This window comes from Leptonotus elevatus, chromosome 10 (genome assembly GCF_054856555.1).
Source record: "Leptonotus elevatus isolate MCC_2025b chromosome 10, RoL_Lele_1.0, whole genome shotgun sequence".
NCBI classification, from domain to species: Eukaryota; Metazoa; Chordata; class Actinopteri; order Syngnathiformes; family Syngnathidae; genus Leptonotus; species Leptonotus elevatus.
In genome coordinates, this window is record NC_141248.1 from 11,445,358 (window position 1) to 11,469,646 (window position 24,289).

General features: G+C 41.2%; 1 protein-coding gene across 1 annotated transcript in view; it reads right to left on the minus strand.

Moving 5' to 3' along the window:
- Positions 1 to 989: 989 nt before the first annotated feature.
- The window catches only part of mdfi (MyoD family inhibitor), a 33,158-nt gene continuing 9,858 nt past the window's right edge, over positions 990 to 24,289 (minus strand). Inside the window, exons 3-5 of the mRNA XM_086087181.1 lie at positions 18,503 to 18,640; positions 5,602 to 5,985; positions 990 to 3,306 (exon numbers count right to left, since the gene is read on the minus strand). Coding sequence (XP_085943307.1) covers positions 3,053 to 3,306; positions 5,602 to 5,985; positions 18,503 to 18,640 — 776 coding nt within the window. The 3' untranslated portion in view covers positions 990 to 3,052. The remainder of the gene's footprint in view (positions 3,307 to 5,601; positions 5,986 to 18,502; positions 18,641 to 24,289) is intronic.

Below are 24,289 nucleotides of genomic sequence, written 5' to 3' on the forward strand. Positions count from 1 at the left end.
CAAGTTTTCTGGAGTTCACATTGTTTATTCAGTACTAAACAAAAAGTTGAATGTGACTTCCAAGACAGAAATTGAAATGAACATAAAGTTGCTATGTTGTAAACAAATTGACATTATTGTGGACAACAGTCAAGTAACCTTTCATCTGAACTGTGATAGTTTTAAACTACTAGCAAGGGGGCAAGCTTATATATAAACCACTTTAGAAAAAACCCACCAAACGATTACAAATCTACAAAGGTAAAGGTAAAAAAGAAATAGGATGAAGGAACATTGTCTGTATGGTACAAAAAAATCTCTATTTCCAGTCAAATGTTTATCCATATGACATTTTGTAGATGCTATCCACTTCCAGATTGAGTTCTCTTTTTCCAGACCAATCAAACAGTCTTTAACACTGCATCCAGATCATCGCAACATGGCGACATTTGACCTTTCAGGAGCGAGCTTGTTTACTATTGCTAACATGGGGCTGATGTTTGTTTCAAGTGTAGTGCTCATAAATTATGTATTTCAGGAAGGTTCTCAGTAACTATTTGATTACACTGACAAGTTAGTGTACATGTGTTGTTTTAAGCTTAGTTAAACTGTATGAGATCAAATAAAATGTGCTGATGTCATAGTTAGCCTGCACCAAGTACTTAAAGTGGAAGTCAACCTTAAACATTTCTTGACAATAATATGTTATATGTGATCTCACTACTGTAAACATGACATTCTGATTAATATTACATTTGTGGAATATGAGTTATGAAGCAAAATCCGCCCGTTTTTATCCATCTCAGGGGGCGGCCATTTTGCCACTTGCTGTCGACTGAAGATGGCATCACAGTTGCTCAGGGCTCAGGCAACGACCAATCACAGCTCACCTGTTTTCTGAAGCTGCACTGTGATTGGCTGTTACCTGAGACCTGAGCAACATTGATGTCATCTTCAGTTGACACAAAGTGGCAAAATGGCCGCCCCCTGAGATGGATAAAAACGGCTGGATTTTGCTGCTTAACTCATATTCCAATAATGTAATATTAACCAGAGTACCATATTTGGGGCTGCATAGAACATATTATTGTCCCAAAATTTTGGGGGGTTGACTTCCACTTTAAAGAATACAATCAATGGAAATCAGTTATTGACCATTGACGGTAAAAGTAGTTTCACGGTGAGGACTCACCCCAAAAATAACTGATATTTATTTTCCTTTGGTTTTTGCCTTGTCCATAAAAAAATTGGTCCTTGTGATATGGTTGGTCTGGCGACAGAGAACGTGTTCCCAGTTAAAGTGCTTTGATATTTTGTATCTTACCCCAAACACGGCATCCTAATCCTTTTGTCGGTAGTATTCTGTGATCCAGTTGTCCCTTCATAAATCTCTGTAAAATATTGCATTGTCTTCCAGGGCTTCCCAGGATGATCAATTTCAGCATGTTGGAAAATTTGAGACACTCTTGGTCATAAAATCTTCTCCAGTTCCACGTGTTCGATTCCAGAAACGTGCATTTACGCGTTGCTGCTATTAGCGTGATTGTCCCTCTTTGTGTATTGTGTAACAAACTCAGACCCTAAAATAGGATTTGAATTCACCATCATCACATAAAACAAACCCTTCTATGTACACATTTTTATAAATCAAGAAACTACGTTCCAGTCATAATAAACTCTGCTATTTTTAAGAAACAAAATTGCACAAAATATGGGAGATATGTATCAGGTCATTTATAAAGCACAAGTGTGTGGCTTGAAAAGAGTGTGTGTGATGTTATGAGAGTTGTGGGCCTGTTATCAAAAGCGTACCATTCATACTACGAGCGTGTGGATCCAACTTAGCATAATGCCATATGAGATTTTCACTGGTGGAATTCAATTAGCAGTACCTGCTCTACGGCTAGCTTGGCCAAACCCGATAACACAGAAATGTGATTTTCACATTAGAGGAGAAATGCAAATATCTGAACTAAAATCTACCCCCCCCCAAAAAGGATTAATAGATTTGGAATCTACTTAGAAATGGAGGCAGTGAGCTAAGCCGAGAAGGCCATTTGTTCACAAAGAAAGACGAAATGTATTCAAGATAGATGCCGCTATTCTATTTCCAATTTTACCAGTTTTGACCATTTGGATGAGGAAGACTTCAGCGGACGCAGCCAAAAAGCTCCTCAAATCAGTAAAAATAAACACTAAGTGAACTCTGAAATGAGGAGAGCCATTTGATTGCGAACTCTCCCTTCACATGTTAAGCAGAGAATGTGACCATAAATGTCATCAAGCGTCGCCCGCTGATGTCCATCACTAACGTTCCTGATTTGATGCGCCCCATCTGCAAGCTGATGAATGACTCTCTCATGATTCTTCGCTGATTACGTCCGTTAAATGAGACACTTTACGAACAAAGGAAATGTGTCTATAAAATTGCCACAAGCCACCATTATTCTCTGTTTTGTACATTTCTCCGCGGACAAAGACATCAATGGATCCGACATCAGCCTCTCGGGCCGAGCGTGTCGCAAAGGCCGCGGTATGCAATCAAACCGCAAGACGTTAACCTTGCCAAGGACAGTTCTACAGAGAGCTGAGCTTCAATTTTTCCATTACGCCGCCGCTCTTATCAACAGAAACGCTAAAATCCGGTTAAATGGATCCATTTTCTCATTTGCCTTTAGAGGTCATTTTTCACGCTCGGAGAACTCCAGTCACTTACGAGAAGCTCCGTCGGAACATCCAGTCTGCGCGCGCTAGCGGATCGCAGCTGAAAGTCTGCGGCGCACGTCCAACTGCGTAGCGACGGGCCGACAGCCAACACAAAGCAGGAGGGGCTGCTGTTCGATCCATAAAAGAGGGAGGAATTCACCATTGACTGCTCTCAGAGTCTTTTGTGAGAGACGTTTTGTATTGCGGAGCCAATATAGTGAGAGCCACAGAGTCCTGGCCAAGCTATGACAACAAAGACTGAATGTAGCACTTTGCAGCTTTGACAAGACGCTGATCGAAATCGCTCCCGGGCTTTGCGGTGGTAAGATTGAGACGAGTGTGTCGCACCCCCCCGGGCGCCGTGACCTCAGGAGGAGAAGCAAAGGCTGCAGCACTCCATGCAGATCTCCAGACAGTCCGCGGACTCGCAGCAGGCGTCGATGATGCCGCAGTCCATGTCGCACGGCAGTTCGCAGTCGCCGCATTCCTCCGACGCGCAGCAGCAGCAGAAACACGAGTCGTCGCCGGCGCACGAGCCGCAGGTGGCGCAGTCTAGCATGATGTTGCACAGCGTCAGGAATTCACAAAACAGGCAGGCCAGGATGCAGTGAACGCAGCAGTCTGGAGACAAAGTTCACGCTTTCATGTTATTCTTCTTTGAAACCACAAATGTATCATTATAATTATTATATGAACATTTCCAATGTTAGTAATACTTGCTATTCCCCGGAAAAAACGGCCTGCAAGAAAGTGGAGCTTTTGCACGCGAAGAGGCAATCTGTTGTGCAAATGCTGTTGCGTCTCCTTGCACGCAGGAGAGTGTTACAAAAAGAAAAACTGTCGTTGAAACATCCACATATTTGTAAATACCACAGTTGCACACATTTGTAAATAGTTTGCCAAATTGTTGTCAAATTGTTACACTGTTGAATGTAAATAAACGTATTTTGCTATCAAAAAACACTTTTTCATTCTTGGTGGTAGTGTTTTATAGAAGTAAAGCACTATTTAGGTGTTTGTGGCATCATTCATGGACAAAAAGAAGTGTAAAATTCACTAGAATGCATGAAATAATATCGTTTCACTAAAAGCTTGATTTCTCCGTATTTGAGTCCAAAACAAGCGAAATCGGATGAAACTAACCATTTTCTATTGTTGATTACTAAAGAACGGAATAAGGTAGAAACAAACTTTTTTTTTCTGATGAAAGATGAAAGTCCAGTCTTTCATTTGGTAGTGTATTTCCATAGTCCAAACAGAACATTTTCTGTGGACCTTGAAAGATCAGTCAAAATGCTTAAATCGGCTGGCACTGACGGCATCCCTTTTCTGAAAACGTCTGGCAGTCAAAGAGTTAAAGTTATATGGATTGGTTGAACATTTGGTTGTTTAAGATAGGGGTAAACTCAGCCCATTATATTATCGGTGTCGGTATTTGGCATATGACGAATATCACTTTCGGCCTTTTAAAAAATAAAAAATAAAAACATGACGGCCAATAAAGGATCAATTTAAAACTGCCTTAGCTTCAGAGAACCATTTAATTAAAATTTCAGTTTACTTTAGAAGCGATGCTGCTGATCCTGGGAACTGCACTTTTTGTTAGAAATTTAAAAAAAAGATAACTAACAGTTTAACATTTTAGTTATGTTGAAATTTTGGAAAATTAATTTACTGTACAAAACTATATAAGGAGATATTAATTTGAGTTTTTATTTAATTTTTGAAGACATACTGATCACACCTTTTTTTAGAATGCCAAAACAAAAATATATATTATGTAAGATTTAAAAAAAATATCTATATATAAACTTTGCAAATGTGAAAAGTTGTTAAATAAACCAAAGTTAAGAGTTGGAATAGTATTTTTCAAAATTTTGATGATTGATTTTTTCTTTACTGATCATGAATATCAGCTCCAACTATCCGTTATTAGCCTCTTTGTCTTACTCATGGTCAGTATTGTTCCTGAACACCCCCCCCCCCCCCCAAAAACAAACAAACAATTGGTCTCTCGCTAGTTTAAACAAGCAGTGCTATAGTTTCACAATCTTCATAAATTGAAGATTGTGATGGCAGGTGGCGTAAATTAGTTAGTAAGTTAGACCAGGTTTTGTCATTTCTCAGGCGAACACAAGCCGACGTGTGAGTGAACACTGATTTCCGTCATGTCCAATCAAAGATGCTCCTCTCACTCCCTTTAAATAGGGCTCAATGACAATCTTTTAAGGGGAGGAGCGAAACACACAGCTGCCCACTGATTGGCCAAGAGATATTAAACAAAACATCTGTGCTGTGCTGTGCTGTGTTGATATTCCTTGTTACGGTTCCCTGCTATGATATCTGATGTCATACTATTTATATAGCTGATGCTGCTATCTGTCTCCACGTCGTCACGCCCTGCAAGAAAACGCAAACCAGATCAGGTTTTACCAATTGCCTCTGCAAACAATAACATTGGGATTTTTCCAGTTGACCTATTATGTCAAAGACCTCACAAAAGTGTCTAAAAAAAAATCGACCTGGTGCCAAAACTGCTAGCGTGACGAAGAGCTGGACAGTGTAAAAGCTCAGTACAATTTGTACGGAGTGCATTGAAGCAGGGCAGACGGCATCAACGTACACTGAATTTTTTTGTCATCTACATTCAAGTCAAAAGGTTCAGAGAGAATATCGTCGTAATAAAGGCTGGAGAAACATATTCCTGTGAGGCAACCATGTTAACCACTCGGTCACCGTGCTGCCAAGAAGATGGCAACGATAGTCCTCTATGTTATGATGATTAATGCCATAGCCCTGTAGTTAGTTTGTCATGACGTAAATGTTGAATCTTAACTATTAAAAGTTGTCATAGCCAAGGGGCAGAATCTTGTTGATGTATTATGATTAAGGTTATTACTGTCGTGTGCATCTTACCATCCTGTGCCTCTGTGGGAATCTGGGAGCTGTTGCTCTTGGAGCTGTTGCTCTTCGAGCTACTTTTGGAGCTGCCTTTGCTCCTCTTGCTGCTCTGGGAGGTGATGGAAGGGTTAGACTGCAACTTCTTGCAGTTCCTGGGCCCCGCCGAGGAGGAGGAGGAGGAGGTGGATGAGCCTCCTCTTGGGAGGGAGCCCAGTTTTGGATGAGGGCCGCCGTTCCTGTCCCCGCCAGACTGGAGCGAGTGTGTGTGAGGCGTGGGATGCGGACAGTGAGGGGAGTGTGTGTGCGCGTGATGTTTGGTTCCGTTGCGTAGGTGGCTGTTGGGTTGCGTCCGACATGGCTGGGTGGGGTGGATGGGTGTGGATCTGGCTGCTGGTTGACCTGTAAAAAGACAAAGGGGGTAGTGTTAAGGTGATATGACTTCATATCATAGAAATACAAGATAACAACTTCTTCACTATTGTGATGGCCATCGTAGGAGGTAAATGGGTGGAGCTGTAATCAGGGGCACCTGGGTCATCATCGTTATTGCATCCCTGTGCGTTCCCCCTTCTTTATTGTGAACCTTTTGAGCCAGGGTTCGTCCGGGATTTGAATCGAGGGCCTCTCGCACCCCAAGCAAGAATCATACCCCTAGACCAGGGGCCATCACACTATTATTGCAAGTGTTTGATTTCAATTTTCGTATTGTTTGTGCATTTGCAGGCTTGATCTCCGACTTTAGTCTAGCCTGAGGCTTATCTTAGTACTTGTGCAAACGTTCTCTAAAGTTAGGTTCAATTGAACTCATTCACTCCCAGCCATTTTCACTGAAGCAACCACCTTTGCTCCCAGCTGTTTTACTGGATTTTGACCGATTTTGCAAGGCCCACAGAATATTGTGTTCTATTTCTATAAAAACATGCAACCTACCAAAAGAAGGATTAGAGTCTCTTCTTTCATCAGGAAAAAAATACATTTGTATCTGTTTCTGTTTTGCAGCAATTAGCATTAGAATATAGCTAAGTTTCATCATTATTCACAAATCTTTTTAAAACTGTGGGTAAATGAGCTTTGTTGCAACATGGCCCTGACTGCTCTCTTATACTCTGCTGCCACCTGCTGGCCGTTTTTGTAATAACTACCATTGCTTTAAGTGATCTCTTCAGGTCAGCGGCTGCATCAAAGCCTTCAGTATACTATAGCATAAAAAAAACATTAAAACCCCATAAATACGTTTTTGGGACCATAGTCATATTTAAAATAGAACGTTTTTATACATTTGTGGGAGCAAATGAGTTAAAAGCAAGCACAAAGGCAACAAAGAGCTTTTAATTCACTCATCTGAAACCTCATCTTACTTGTCTACACTCTTCTTCAGCATAAGACAAACCTTGACTCACCGCTGAACCACTGTCCGGTTTTAATGTTAATGATTTCATTTGAAAACAGGTGTCAAACATTCCAGCAATATATTATCCTTTCGCAGCAAAGACAGAAAGAGGATCAGCAGTTTTCTGAGAAATGCATTCTATTAAATTTGAATGATTCCGATGTTCATCCAAAGAAATGTAAGATGGCTTTTGAATATGCCCCGCTCTATGGTGCATAATTTAATTAAACGATTCATTGAACGCGGATCATTTCAGCATATAAAGACAAAGGAGTCAAGCCTAAGCAGAACACCCATGATGTACGATCCTTAAGACACCACTTCACTTCATCAAGAGTAGTTATTCATCAATTGCTGATAGAACCACATGGGCCTGAGATTTCTTTGGCAGCACTTTGTCAAACAGAACAATAAATAGTTACATCCACCTATGCCAAATTCAACTCCAATGTTCCAAAAGGAAGTAGAACTTGAACTGTGTGGAGAAGTAACGTCAACTCGTCTGCGCTCAGGGCAACTGGGCTGGACCGTCATGCGGTAGAAATGTGTGTTGTGGTCAGTTGAATTCGGTGTGGACACTGTGGGTTCCGCAGAACCTTCTCGTCAGCTACATACTGAAAAGCCAAGCTCCTGTCATGTCGTAAGACTGTGTCAGTAACTTGGACCGAGTGTTATGACTCCATTAATGCCAAAAAGTACAAGTGGCCATAAATATTTCAACAATACAAAACCACACTGTGTGCATTGGTCCAATGTGTGGTTGCAGGAACAGAGTTTGCCGGACTGGTCTGCCTGCGGCCTCGACCTCTCCCCAGTAAAGATTGTGTTTCGTCTCAGGAAGAGAACAATACGCAAGTGTGCTTCTTCCTTCCCCAGGGCAGCTCTGGCTACTAAAGTAGTTTACCGCCACCAGAGTGTGAATGTGTGAGTGCATGAATAATTGTAAAGCGTTTTGGAGTGTCTAGAAAAGCGCTATATAGATCTGATGCATTATTATTAGCCACCAGCTAGCTTGCGAGCTAACAGGCTTCCGGGTCTCCTCTCGGCCGCCGGATGGATGGCGAGCTCCTCCGTGGCGTCACTACCTCGCTTGGGAATTTAAATTACGACACCAAGCTATTCTTTAAATGTATTGAAAATATTTATTTTCGGGGTGTAGGCATAGCTAGCTAGCTAGCTAACTAACTGCACAATGTAATGTTAGAAATGGGCCCAGTAATAGTAACTAAGTAACTTGCAATTGCGTCAGATAACCACTCATGCAAACGAAGGGGCTGACGTTTCTATATAGTGAGGAAGTGTAGCCACAATGAATTCTTTACATTTGTTTTGTTTTTGTTTTCTTTGGATTTGTACTTTTTTTTCAACCTTGATTGCAAAAGAAGGAACAACTTGAACAATTGAAACATGAGCTCCATTCATTTTATATAGTGCTTATCCTCACTAGAGTTACAGACCGATCCCAGCTAACGTTAGGCAGGAGGTGGGGTACACCCTGAACTGGTCATTAGCCAATTGAAGGGCACATATAGACAAACATATTTTACACATTTAGCCGAAGAATAATTTCTTTGGGATGTGTGGGGAAGCTGGAGTACCTGGTGAAAACCGGTTAAAGGTTTGACTAGCAAAACAAATTAATTACTGGAACAATTGTTTTCAACAGTAAGGATTAGCACTGATGCTAACACAACACAAAAGCGATCCATGCTTGTCGACCAGGACTGTATTTGAAAAATAAACCATAATAAAAGTACATGCGAGTAAAATTGAATTTACGAATCACTATTTAGATTTTTCCAATTAGGGTTTTCCTAACGTGGTATATTTCATCTCTTAAGTCAACGCTGAAGCGGCAAGGAGGTGGGAAAACACACCTTTGCTGCCAAGTTAAACAATCTAAAATGAAGAATAAAGTCAAAGCCTTGCTTTAATGTCAGCATTTCATAGCATCCTTTAAAGGTCGGACTATTTTCTTGACCATAAAGCATATGGTGTCTGGAGGCGTGGTGAGGCTTGACGGGACACAGTAGAGCACAGCAGACGCAGAGAAAAAAAAATCAAAGTAGTTGCTCGTCACCTCACACACACACACATACATGCACACACGCTGAGAGTGTGGTCTTAAAACTCTGGCTAAGGAACACGACTAGCAATAAAAGCGTCTGTTCGATAACCGCTCCCAGACAGATAACCCAACAAGGACTGTTTTATCTGGCTCACGTCTGGCGTCGCGCAACCAATCCGCTGTTATTTAAGATTCTTTTCATTCAGCGTTTTCTAACTTTGCTCCAGATGTTTGGCAAGCTGCACAGCCAGTGTGTTCAGTTCACGCACGTTGCTCGAAGAAACTATAGTTTCTCCTCGGAATGAATACAAAAGTCTGAGCGTTTATTTTTTGCATTGTCCTCGAAGGATTGTCGCTTGTTGAGTTAGTGCGGTGCGTGTGTATGAGAGCATGAATATACGTAGCGGGATCTGGCATGCCAACAGACCAACTCTGAGAGCCCAGGAGTCAGGACTGTCTCCAAAGAGAGCTTGAGGTTAAACCCACTTGCGCACACAAATATATGCATGCGTGAACACGTGAAGGCCCGACTCCGAAAAAAGAAGAAAAAACCCCAACACAAGGTCCCTTTGTCTGAAATTGAGAACGTAAAGCAGTGAGATGATGTGAACGTGAAAGAGAAGGAAAGCAAAGAAATGGGTCAGTGTTTGTACGCCGTTCGATATTTGGAGCAGGCGTGACTCATGCGCGCAGTGATTCAGCAGCGGTTCAAAATAACAGCCAAAATCGGGCCAATGTATGCTGTTGACGTGATGAGACTGAGAAACTGCAGCATGTGTCGTCCCCAATCCTCAAACACAAGCACATGTATTATATTTGTATGCATATTATTAAGTGCAACGTGCCAGAGCGTGCAATTAAAAATGAGTCACAAAGAGTAAAAGCGCAGCGTGTCCCCTCCTCACGCACACTCACACACCCTCGACCTCCTTTGCTGGCATATCTGGCCTGCCCTGTACTTACATTCCTTCTTCCCAGCCCGGAGACGTGTTCATCTCTTTACTTATCCTCTGTTGGCATCAGGATGACTGTTTGTCAAGAACGGCTTCATTGCCACTGCTTGAAGGGGAATATGGTGAAAGCTTTCAATTAAGGAGGGCTGTTCATGATATTGTATACAGTGTCTTCTCCCAATCACGCCCCCCCCCCCCCCCCAATAGAACTTTTTGACCTTTTGCCATATTTCAGGCTTCAAACAAAGACATGTAATTAGATTTGTGTACTGGAATGAAATTGATATGCTGCAAAGTAGGGTGTGTGAAAATACCCCCCCCCCCTCCTTTTTTTTCTCTCCAACTCAGCCAACTGACTCCAGAAGTTCCCTGATGATTTCCAAATGATGTTGACCTCAATTTTAGTCTCAGTATAAATGCACCTGCTCTGTGATGGTCTCAAAGGTCTGTTAAAAGATTATTGGGAAGCAAACAGCATCATGAAGACCAAGGAACACATCATACAAGCCAGGGCTAAATTTCTAAAACATGTTGCTATGCTTGGGAGCGCCCCGCACTTTTTTATTAGAATTTTAAAATCATAAAAAGAAAAATAACCTTTAACATGTTGAAAATGTGAAAAGCTCCCTTTTTACTAACTATGTTGAGCAAAAAAATAAAGTGGTCGGACATATGTATAACGCAACATGTGGTGTTCCACAGGGTTCAATTCTGGGGCCTCTGCTGTTTTCATTGCTGGGTTTCATCTTAAGAAAACAGATGTGGTTGTTTTAAAGTGCTCTATAAAGTTGAGAGTTAGCGTCCTAACTGCATGCTTTGCAATGCCAAGTTGAGCAATTCTAGTCCAGCACAACTAATTCTCTAGCAAAACGAAAGGAACACTTCCTAAAGATGCATGGAGATGAGTAACACAAGAACACAACGTTTGCTAAATTCAAGGTGAAGAGAGCTCAGTTAAAAAGCAAAAAATTAAAAAATAAATTTAAAAAAAGTACTCAACCAGAACAATCGTGACAATTACAGGTACAGTTATGGACTAGAAAAGCAGTAGTTTCCATAATACGGCATGTAGTGAAGTAGTCAGTATTACCGTTGTGTTACTGATAAACACATTCTCTTAGTTTTCTTTACACATGAGCAATCTAATACTTGTTGGAGTGTTCAAATATTCTCAAGTATGTGTTGATGTATTTAGACACAACAAGAGCGAAATATGTTCAGAGTACACAAAAACGCATTCATGCCTGCGCACGTTGGCTGTGGAGTTTTTTCTAATCCTAGAAAATCACAGATTTGCAGAAGCATTTGTGTTCTGTATTTTGCACAGCGTTTTGTAAACGGCCAAGTACACGTCAAGGATATGATATTAGCTGGTGCTTAAGAGTGATGATTACTCGAATAACGCTACATGCTGGAAAGACTTTTCTTGTGCTTTGTGACATTCAAACTGTTGATCTCAAACCTAGCGACTGTTTTTCTTCTGCCTTAGTGAATTCCACTTGACAAATGAATGGAAATATTGTGTAAACATGAGAAGAATATGGTTAGACTTGTATTATAGCCAAGAGTTGAAGACGTGAAGAGAAACAACATGACTTGACATGCAATATTGCCACAACAAAAAAACACAATCCTTGACCCCGTTTTCTCAAGCGTGCGTTCACGTAATACTTTTTTGGGGCCGAAACCAGGTAGTGGTTTATAAACTTGCTCCGCCAAGACTTAACTTTCTCACAATTAAAACTCAAAGCAACCAAAATTCATGTTGTTAACACCAGCAGAAATCTCAACCTCTTTTGAAATGTCAGAATGCTCAATATAGTTCTCGTCTTGGATCTGATTAAATTGAGCAGTTGCAGCTACTGAAGTCTCTCTTGAGTGCAGTTTGTCACGGCCCTGCTAAATTTCCCACCAATGACACACTGCACACCCCACGATGACAAGATGCATCAAAGAAGAAAAAAAAAAATGTTTTGTAAAAGACATCATACTTTTATCAGGGCCATCTGTCTGTTGGCCTGTCATCACATCTGCACAAAAACTACCCGTCTTCTTGCAAAAGTATAGCATGAGTCAGGGAGAAACCAAAAGCTAGCATTTTTAGCTCGGCCCTGTATCATAAACAACTACTAACACCCTCTCTGTGATAAATTACAAGTGCCTGGTGAGGCAAGGCCGTTAAGCGAACGCATCCTGCTGGGACCCTGACGTCAAAGATAGCGGCAGGTTCGTGACATCACCGGCGAGGAGTGCGTCCGTTTCTCTCACACTCACACATGTTAAAAACCTCTGGCGGCACATTGCTCTCAGACGGCTCGTCATAGGCCCAGCGCCAGACACATGCTTGTGCTACAGTGTCATCGCAACGTCAGTGTTGAGCAACCTTCTGTTTTTGCTACTGTTTCTTCACGCTCACGCAAATAACAAACACACGCTAATTGTTCCCGAGAGGTGCGGGCGCATTCTAGAGTTAGAAAGGCTTGCGAGTGTTTACGAGCGTAGCGGATATGAATTTTTTTCCCGGCATCGTTCGTTAGAGGTAGCAAACGACGTTAGCAAACAGTTTAAACGAGAAAACCTTTCATCTGAACCCTGATGAAAAAAATTTGAACCAAAATTCTGACTTTTTTTTAAATATACCTTTAGATAAAAACCCATTGAGATGAAGATCTTTATTCTCAGAATTCTGACTTTATTCTATCTCGACTTTATTCTCAGAATTCTGACTTTAAAGTCAGAAAAGTGAGAATAAAGTCAGAATCCTGCCAACTTTTTTTTTCTCTTCACTGGCCCTAATCCTCTTCTGTAGCTTTTACTGTGGAAAAAAATCATAAAAATTTGTGCCTATTTTCTTCCCGTTACAGATCAAACCAATAACTGAATCAGAATTCATCTATGTTTGTGCACTGTTGATTTGAAAATAATCTCCTGTTAAAGGAATGGAAATTAAAACGTTTTTTTTTTTTTATCTGACGCATCAATTAAGCCCATATCCCACTGAGTTTGCAGTGGTGGCGAAAGTGTGCTCCCGTCAGATTTTGTCAGGGTTTGTTTGCAAACGTTTGCCAAGAGGAGTGGTTCTTAACCTGGGTTCGACTGAACACCAGGTGTTCATGAGTCAGTCTGAGGGGTTTGGCAGACATCAAGACACAGCTCTGACTCATAATGTGATTTGTGATGATACGCCCCACTTGGCCACTTGTAATCACGCAACATTGCTTAGCTTATCTGCGCTGCAAGGAATCCGATGCGCTAACTAGTCGACTTGTGCCTGTTGTGGTGGTACGTCGTGTGATTTCTTTATTATTGCAATCCCTTAACTCTTTGACTGCCATAAACGTTATAAAACGTTTAGCATAAACCTAGGGAAGGGCGCCGAGGACGTTAAAAGACGTCCCCTATGTTTTTTTTTTTTTTTTTCAAAAACGGGTGCAGGAAAGCCTTGGGCAGCTGTGCTGAAAGAATCAGGCTGATCTGATTAGTCAAAGACTCGTTTTGGCCCCTAGAGGGCAGCGATGACTCTCTTTGCACAAGGTTGGATGGGCCGCCCACCGTGGGCGTCAGTAGAAGACGTGAGGCGGAGCTAGAGTGTTGAGGAGACAATGGCTGATCCAAGCCACAATGGCTTGACCAAGCAACCGGTTACAAGCAGCTCAGCTTGAGCATTTTTTTCAAAGACGGAAAGCATCAATCAATACTAAAAAGCGCATTGATGTCAACGATGATGATGACAACGAGCTCTACGCCAAAGTTGGAAGCTTTGGCGTTATGAACACGTAGTAAGCCTCACGGCTAAGCGCGGCTAGCGCGGCTAGCGCTGCTAAGGCCGGAAAACGCGCACAATAGCCGGCCGGGTACTTCTACACAATCGGACATTCGATCGGGCGATGGAGAGTTGGCATCGACCAATGCAGATTGATAATGATGATGAAGATGACAACGAGCTCTACGCCAAAGTTGGAAGCTTTGGCGTGACTGTTATGAACAAGTAGTAAGCCTCATCGGCAAAGCGCGGCTAGCGCGGCTAGCGCTGCTAAGGCCGGAAAACGCGCACAATAGCCGGCCGGGTACTTCTACACAATCGGACATTCGATCGGGCGATGGAGAGTTGGCATCGACCAATGCAGATTGATAATGATGATGAAGATGACAACGAGCTCTACGCCAAAGTTGGAAGCTTTGGCGTGACTGTTATGAACAAGTAGTAAGCCTCATCGGCAAAGCGCGGCTAGCGCGGCTAGCGCTGCTAAGGCCGGAAAACGCGGAGCTGCACAAGCGGACATTCGATCGGACAATGAAGAGTACCCCGAGTCCAATGCATATTCATCGGAGGAGCGGGTACAGTCTGATCACGGAGAAGACACTGTTTCTGGACTACGATGCCACCATGAATGGAGTGGATAAAATGGATCAAGCAAATGCTGTTGCGTCTTCTTGCACGCAGGAGAGTGTTACACAAAGAAAAACTGTCGTTGAAACATCCACATATTTGTAAATAGCACCACAGTTGCACACATTTGTAAATAGTTTGCCAAATTGTTGTCAAATTGTTACACTGTTGAATGTAAATAAACGTATTTTGCTATCAAAAAACACTTTTTCATTCTTGGTGGTAGTGTTTTATAGAAGTAAAGCACTATTTAGGTGTTTGTGGCATCATTCATGGACAAAAAGAAGTGTCAAATTCACTAGAATGCATGAAATAATATCGTTTCACTAAAAGCTTGATTTCTCCGTATTTGAGTTCAAAACAAGCGAAATCGGATGAAACTAACCATTTTCTATTGTTGATTACTAAAGAACGGAATAAGGTAGAAACAAACTCTTTTTTTCTGATGAAAGATGAAAGTCCAATCTTTCATTTGGTAGTACGTGTGTTTCCATAGTCCAAACAGAACATTTTCTGTGGACCTTGAAAATCAGTCAAAATGCTTAAATCGGCTGGCACTGGCGGCATCCCTTTTCTGAAAACGTCTGGCAGTCAAAGAGTTAAAATTAACAATGTCAAGCAAAAAGAAAGTGGTCGGACGAATACGTGCAATATACATTCACTTGTATAATGAAACGTATGGTGTTCCACAGGGTTCAATTCAGGGGCCTCTGTTGTTTTCATTGTATCTGCTGCGCTGAGTTCCATCTTAAGAAAATGGAAAAGTGGCGGTTGTTTTAAAGTTGAGTGATGGGAGTCAGCGTCCTAAACTACATGATTTGTAATGCCAAGTTGAGCAATTCTACTCAAGCACAACTAGCTATCTAGCAAAACTAAAGGAACACTTTCTTAAGATGCATAGAGATGGAGAATACAAGAACGCAACTCTTGCTAAATTCAAGGTGAAGACAGCCATACTCATGAAAAGGCTCTCCTGATCATTTTGTTCAACAGTAAACCCGATACTTAGGTTTTGAATTTGAATGAATAAATAAATAAATACATTTTATTTTTCATTCAAAAAGGGTTCGGTTCGTCCATAGGAAACCAGAGGGGTAGGTAGGGTTCAGTACCTCCAACTAGGTTAAGAACCACGAGCCTAGAGCAGGGGTGGCCAAGTTCGGTCCTCGAGAGCCACTATTCAGCCCGATTTCCATGTTTCTCTCCACTAACACAGCTGATTCATGAACAGGGAGACATGGAAAACAGGCTGGACAGCGGCTTTTGAGGACCGAACTTGGCCACCCCTGGCCTAGAGTTTTTAATGTTTTTTCTTGTCATAAAGACATTTTGAATACTTTCTTACGTCAAGAAAAAACATTCAAACTCTAGGTGAATATTGTGAACTTGAACTCACCGTGACTTGAAATCAATCATCAATCAATTATTCCCGAGCTTTGCAAGTCCCTTAGTTGGATATGGGGATTCAATTGGGGGGAAGAAATCATTATAATAATAGTCAACAGAATAATCTTACTGAAATATTCGTTAGTCACAGCCTTACATCTTATATTTTATAGTGTCAGCCTGACTCATTTTGGACCCTATTGTAACATGTACCTAAAGAAATAAAATTGTATTATCGAATGAAAGATTGACATTTATTTCATGTGGCCAAATAAGCCAGCTTAATGTATTCTTAATTAATGAAATTGTAATTACCCTATTGGGTGGTGATACGTATATTTAAGTTGTCATCTGACTGGTCAAATTCAGATAAAAGCATACAATACTAATATATATATATATATATATATATATATATATATATATATATATATATATATAGCGGTATGCATATTGCATGGGCCAATATCGCGATATTGATATTTTTTCGATATATTGCCCAGCCTTATAAATCGTGTGTTTAGCAAAATCAGGACAAACACAGCAGTCTTAATTTGTGGTTGTGTTACAGTTGAAGTAACTTATTTGAGAAAAGAGGTGCAAAAGATTCCAACTAAACCCATGTTGCATAACTCTCTGAATACCTCATGGAGTCAGCGGGTTGCATACATTTTATAGGCATATAAAACCCATGACTTCAACTAGCACCACCGTGGCCCTGAAAATAGGAACACACGCACACACACACAGACTGAAGACTGAAGACAGGTAGAGAAGGAAAACCACAGACAGCCACAGCAGACGTTCACACACCCACTCACACACTCACCATTCACCTACTTTGACGCTTCCGAACTGAGCTTCGGGTCAGTCCGTTGCCACAAAGTAGCTATTAGCAAGGAGCAGTTTGGATATGCGCGTCAGCCCTCACCGGATTCCAGGAAACAAACGTCCTCTAACACAAGCTCACATGTCACCTTACTCAACAGCCTTCACACTCCTCATTTGCTCCTTTGGGACAAAATGGCAGGAAATGCAGATTGAGACAATGTGAAGCACCCATCGGGGCACTCGGCTCCGGTGACTAAATGACACAGTGCAAATGCTGGTTTAACATTTGCCTTATTCCAAACCGGAGCCAGACTCAGACAAATATAAATCCGTGGTGGTGTAACGGCAGCGTCATTGTGCAACCTTTGGCTTTGATACGGCGGGCGTAGCTGAGCTCCAGACGAAAAGAGTGAGAGGCAGACGCTTTGGCTGACACGTCGGACTATGAAATATGAGGGAGGGGAGTGGGTGGTGTCGGCTGATAACGATAGGACTCAAGAGAAAGGAACTCCAGGTGTTTTGGACACGCACGTCACAAAAGAGGGGTGGAGGAGCGCTGGAGGGCAAAGAGACATTTTGCGGGGATGAAGCCATTCTCCAGAGTAGCTTTCTTATGTTAAAAAACTATTTTTAACTCAATTTTATTTACACAAAAATTCATTTGAACTATTTCTATTAGTATAAAAAAAATCCACTTTTGTTAACAAAAGTATGAAAACCTAGAAAAAAAAATTGTTATTGTACATTTAGAACAGATATAAAATTTGTGATTAATCATGAGTTAACTAGTGAAGTCATGCGATTAATTAAAATTAAACATTTTAATCGCCTATTTTTAAAAAAAAATACGAAAAGATTATTAAAAATTAGGGGCGTCAGGCGATTACAATTTTTAATCGGAATTAATCGCATGACTACAGTAGTTAACTCACAATTAATCACAAATTGTATACCTGTTCTAAATGTACAATACAAAAATTCTAGGTTTTCATACTCTTGTATGAAAAAAAATGTAAACTAATAGAAATAGTTCAAATGAATTTTTGACTTCTATAGCCGTCAATGGCAGTTAATGAGTTTTAAGATGGGGCCCAGGGGCAGCAAATACAATAAATACAGCAGGGCCCCCAAAAAAGAGCCCTGTGGAACACCATATGACAGTGCCTTTTATTACACCTGTATCCAAGGTTGTTGATTTTACGAAACAAGGTAGGCAGGAAAGCGCTCTTAAAAGCCAGCACTGGAAAATACAGGTAATCATGTTTTGTGCTTCATTCCATTTGTCCACAAAAAGTGTTTGATATGTAATTCATATTTCTGATATAGCACCTTTATTTTTTTTGCTCTTTATTGTTTCAATCCGTACAAATAAGAAGGAAAGTCTCGAGCAGAACCTTTTTATTTATTTTTTGCTAAAACACGCAGTGCAGCAGATTTCGAGGCTGCTGGAAAGGAATGTGACATCAGACCGTGTGGCTTTCAACTGATTAAATCTAATATTTCATTAGGATTCATATTGATTTGACTGATAACATAATGTCCCGTGAACCGTGAACAATTAAATGAGACTTACAAATGGAAGCAAATTTCACAGTAGCAGCCGCACTCGTCCGCTGTCGTCAAGGTAACAACACTCATTTTCCCATAATGAAAAGAGGCAGGAGACAGAAGTAAAGGAGGGAAACATGTTTCATTTCAAGTGTGCTGATTTGGACGCAGGCTTGCTCGGGTTGAAAAATCAAGAAGGTAACCTACTTGGCTGACAATGTGGATATTTTTGTGGGCCTATTTGTTAAAGGTCAGGAGAATGTGACTCATCCGACCTGGTGATATGCAATGGAAACACGATTCTCACCAGGCTCTGCGAATGTGTGCGTGAGAGTGCGCTATTTACTCACATGTGATACTCCTGCCGGGTGCTGTAAGCTCCGGGTGCGAGGGGCTGCTTTTGCATTTGCCTCCGTCATTGCCTTGCGTCCTCTCTGGGATGACATCGGACCTCAGAATGAGGGGCTCAGTGTAGGTGTTGGCCACATCTGGAAAAGCAAACAAGCGCTTTAGAGGCCTGTCACTAGGCTATCGATTATTCCATTGATTAATTGGATACAATTTTGTTTTACATTAATTTGTATTATAAAACCATTTTTCCCAGATGACTGTTTATTAACCAATTATTGGTTATTTGGTATTGTTTAGTGACTATAAAAAACAACTAAACAGCTAATAAATATCACACAAGAGGGATTGCTTTACAGTACTTACCAACCTTTTTAAAACTAATTCAGTTTAGGGCTGTCACTATCGAATATTTTCAGAATTGATTAATCGGATTCATTTTAATTTTGCGTTAAAGTGTATTACAAAAGCATTTTCCTCCGATTACTGTTTATTAACTAGTGATTGGTGTTTATTTCGTACTTTGTATTCATATAGTGATTAAAAAAGGGGGGATTGATGTTGTACTATTGTACCGGTTAAGTCATTGTTTTCCAAAGTAAAAACAGATGTTTGCAAATGTCTTATTTTGATTAAACATAGACGATAATCAGTCTTCTTTCATGAAGGACTACAGAAATCAGTGAACAATTACTGTTGATATGCCGAAATCAGAGGATTTGAACAATTTTGAAATAAAAAAATGGCTCCAAACGATTACTCGATAATTAAAATAGTTATCGATTTATGTTTTAATTGATTACTTGTCGACTAATCGATTCATTTTGACAGCTCTAATTCAGTTACTGGTTCGGTCATCAATCCCCCTTTTTTAACAATACAAAATAAACAACAACCATTGGTCAAAAAACAGTAATCAGGGAAAAAATGCTTTTGTAGTACATTTTGATGCAAAATAAAAATGTATTCGATTAATCGATTAAATAATTGATTCACAGAGAATTACTGCTAAAAGGCTGAAATGGTAGAATCTGGACACTTTTAAGTTAAATAATGACTCTAAATGATTACTCAATTACTAAATTAACGATTAATTTTTGACAACACAATAGATAGAATTCTTTTTTTTTTAATCTGAGACCACACAGTGAACTTTATTTTGAAATCCATTCCTGCTCCTTTCTTGGCCATATCTGTAAAATGAACAAGCCATACTCTTTGTCTGTGTAAACATGTCAACTCATGTTGTTCTTCACATCCACACGCACTTCATTAATTCCAAAAGCAGTTCTGCTGACTTCCACTTAAGCAGAAGATTTGTCCCGTTTGTCTGTGTTGGTGTGTTTTCTGTGCTCAACCTGCATCTGGAAGTCGTTTTCGGCAACCCCGTGGGACTTTTCAGGGGTCTATGTGCGCACTTGCGTAACCTGAAATCTTGTGGCTCTATAAGTATGCGCGTCAGAGTATATATATATATGAGTGTGTTAAAATCATATAGGAGGAGAAGACATAATTCACATATAATATAACAAATATATGTATATACACAGCATGTCTGGGTGTTTATGTGTTCCCTGGCACCACAGGCTGCTCTAATGAAGCGGTTATTATGTACACACACGCACATATATGTGCGTGCACATCTATACAACACAGAGGCCTTCAACAGCAGGGCAAGCTTGGGCCTCCGAGAGGTGCAGACTCATTCCGAGGCAAATGGGTGCCAGCTGGGTTTGATAAACACACACATGCACGCACGCACTCATATATGCACGCACGCACACACAAACGAGCCAAACCGCGTCCTGTGCATGGACTCAACACTTCCCGGCCATATTTATTTATTTGAGCAACTCCCGCTCGCTTCTCTATCTGTTTTGCCGTCTGTGTCCCCGGCTTCTCGGCCCTGAATTCGCATTCCCTCCACACTCACTTCAAATGTGTTCCCTCTAATAGCTGGCAAAGCCTTATAAATAAGTTCACACTTCTGTCAAGTCTTTGCAAAGGCGTCTCGGTTTGAGTTGTGAAAGAAAAGTAGTTTGCGCAGAGTGGTACAAAGACGATGTAAAATGACAGGAGAGGTAAAGATAAACAAAGCCCTGATTCCACAGAAAAAGGCACTCATTTCACTTCATTTACACTACATGGCACACTTCCAGGTTTTTTTTTTTGTGCTCCCAAGTGGCACAATTCAGAGATGTGGGTCATGGCAGTGCAATAAAAGAGAGAAAGGGAGAAAGATTACACTGGATATCCTCGAATCAGGACCAGACATCCTCCATATGTGACTAAAAATTAGAGATGGACCGATATGTTTTTTTTTTCCAGGGCGACCGATTATTAGCAGTCAAGGTAGCCGAAGACCAATATTTGGAGCCGATATTCATTTTTACTAAAAGGGAACATAAAAAAAAAAAAAACTTTTAAGATATGCAAAATATTGAAGTTTATTGAATACTATTTTAATGTACCATAGTGATCACGTCGGGGTCACCAATTGTGGAGATGCTGTAAATGATGACATGAGGAGACAAAAATAAGTCATATCTCTTTTACTTTTACTTTACGAATACTTTAACCGGATTTACTTTAGTAAGTTGAACCGTAAGTTGAATGGGTCCACTGTAATATAAGATTTTTAGAGTTTTTAAAAACAAAAGTTGTGTGTCCAGTTTTATTTAATTTATTTATTGGTAACACACATACAATGAAATTGATGGCTATATTTTTTACACTATTTACCAGATTCAGTTTAATTTAATAAACAGACAAGGAAGGAAGACAAAAGACTTAGATTATTTTTGCTCGCGAGGAGAGCGGACAGAGATGTGCACAGTTACAATCTCCTACCGCTCTGAAGCACATTCTGTGAAGCCCTCTCTTCTTATTTCTTGTGCGGGAGTCAGCAGGATTTGAAAGGCGCACAATTCGCATTGTGTGAAGCGACTGCTAATAATTTGTGGTGTCCATGTGACGCTCGAATGCAACAGCGTATAACATGATGGCCATTATTCACCATTCAGAGGTCATTTGTAGCACTTTTTCAACTGAATATCTCTGTATGAAGGTAGTGGAGCTGTTAAAGTTGTAAAAATAATGAATGTAAAAATATATATTTTACTTGAGTGAGTGCTAAATTCTTGGCGCACAGGTACCTAGTGCTCTAATATGAAACAATGGCGTACCATGACATTCAACAATCTCTTGCGAACAAAGGGCTGAGTGATCTTTATTTATTCATAACATACTACAGGAATGTTTGCTTTCATGCATATATCATTTTTACCAGTTTTTTGCCTTGCCTTTCCGCTTCCCTCTACTTAGGTCCTCAACCCCGCCAAACCATGACGTTAGCTCTCAGAGTGCATAAGTGCACTTAACGATTTGACCAGTGAGTGCATACACCTGCTATCTGAATATTAGGATAACATCTGCACTTTATATCATGCGTGTCAATCGTGTGGTCAGACGATTCATTCCGAGCATGTGCAGCCTCCTGACTCCGACTGCCAAAGGAGTATTATGGGTTAAAAATGTGCAGGTCTTGTTTTTGACTTCCTGAAAACGAAACACATTCCCACCAAAGTGTGCCATCCAAGCAGGCCCTCAACCAATTGTTCGCTGGCATCAGCATCAAACCACCAAACCGCCCGACCTCAGAGCCATTAGGGAGATCTGAGAATGATGAGCCTCTAATTCGAATCAGACCAGAGCAATCAAGAAGGTCTGAAGAGACCCGGCTGTGTCCTTACATGTGTTTCTGGGAGAATGCGCGTTTGTTTGTTCACATATTGTACATGTGTTTATAGTGATGCATGTGTGTGTGTGTGTTGACAATGCACTTGGGTGGGTGTCCCTGAAGGGCAATGCAGAGGAATTTTGCTGTCCTGGTAAACACAACTGTTAAAGCAAAAACATGTGGACAACACACATACATATACACACAGAGGCTATATACTATATGAGCGGATGCAAATGATACGATATATTTTAAACACGCCGCAGGATAGCACGACTTTCTGTTTCTTTCGCTGGGATCTGTACTTCCTTTGGCTATTTGTATTTAGAAACACAGAACTTCACTGTGTTTGTCAACAAAAGACTAGGGATGTTCGATAACACTTTTTTCCCAGACCAATACCAATATGAGTACTTCATTCCTTGGGCAAGCTGTCAACAAATAAACACTCAGACACATGCAAACTCAATCGCAAGATGGATGCGATGTTTGAGTTCCTTCACAAAATGGCTGCCACCAAGGAGAAGCTGGTGTCTCGTCTTGACGAAAGTGATTGCAAATTTGGCTAACTGAAGCCCTACTGGGTCCCCTGGATGAAGAACTGCAACTGGACACTAGACCCTTGTCTCCACACTCCAGCGGTGGATGAAGGTTGTCTCCATGGCAACGAGACAATATGCCTGTAGCCGTGAAGGATTCCTCCCTCCCAGTCTCCTCCATGTAAAAGTCTAAAAATTTGTTGTATGCCACTTCTACCCCCCCGATGTATTTACAAAAAAGGCTTACCTTAGTGCCTTACCCCTAATAGATGCCTGGGTTTTATGCTTAATTATTTGATCATGCACTATCAGCTTATGAAGACTCATTTGAGCGCACAGAGCTAATATAGCGAGCAAGCAGACTCAAAAGAGGCGGAGAGCATCAAAGCAGACAAATGTTTAGTAGCGCCGAGCTAGTGGAGACTGTGCCGTAGTATCTGCCTGGCCAGCGGAACTGATTGAAACCACACACGAACATTGAGGCCAGACCAGAACGAGCACAACATGAGGGAACACACAACGCTGGTTAGGACGCTTTTATCTGAATCCAACAACAAACAACAAACAAATCAACGCAGGAGCACGCGCACAATGAAACGAGAAGTGGAACTAATTGTTGAACTGCGGTCTGGCTGGCGCACACACACACAAATAACTGGAATATGTCCAAGGAGGGATTATTGCTTGAACGAATGATAGTGATAGTAGCTTATTAAAAAAGTGAAACGGTCTGCTCTTAAACGCTAATTGTGGTAGTGTCTCAGAGATTTCTCTCTCTTACATTTACACAAGTACTGCTAAAGACAAGGCATCGATTTAAAAAAAAAAAAACAACAACAACAAAACGGCCCAGTAGGTGCCAATTGAAATAAGATAACACTACACAATCTACAAGCATACCATATAAAAGAATAGATGCCGCCGACTAACAACTTCCTGGTTCCACACATCAGCGTTGTTTCCGTCCACTGATGGCCGCGTTCCAACACTCGCACCCCTACCCCTGCGCCCCCGAACCACGCAAACTGAGACAGACGCACGACACACTCGCAGGAACGCGCAAACCGAGGGGCACAAACAAAGCTGTACGTATCAAAGCTGATGTGTGAAAACCAGGGAGTCAGAAGTCCCGCCTCCTTCGTGGCATATACCCCATTACCAACAAAAAGAGATACAATAGACATCTAACCGTGCAACAACTTGACCTCGTTGTAACATTAAATATGTTTCGAATGCGTGCAACAGCAGCCTTAAAGAATCTTTGTGCACTCTTTTTACTCGCGCCGCAACGCGTAACTGCAGCATCTGCCAGGCTCGTTCGTGGTGCACGTGCGAGTACGTGCACGGTCGCCCCTCCCCAAAGAAACTGTGGACCGTGTAGATCTGCACACTCTACTATAAAGGGAAGATAAAAGCGGATAGGTGCAGTCAGAGTAAAACAGTCAGGGCTCTTCATACTCATCTGAGCATTGGTGGAGCATGCATGATGTAGAAAAAGCTTTCATATTCCC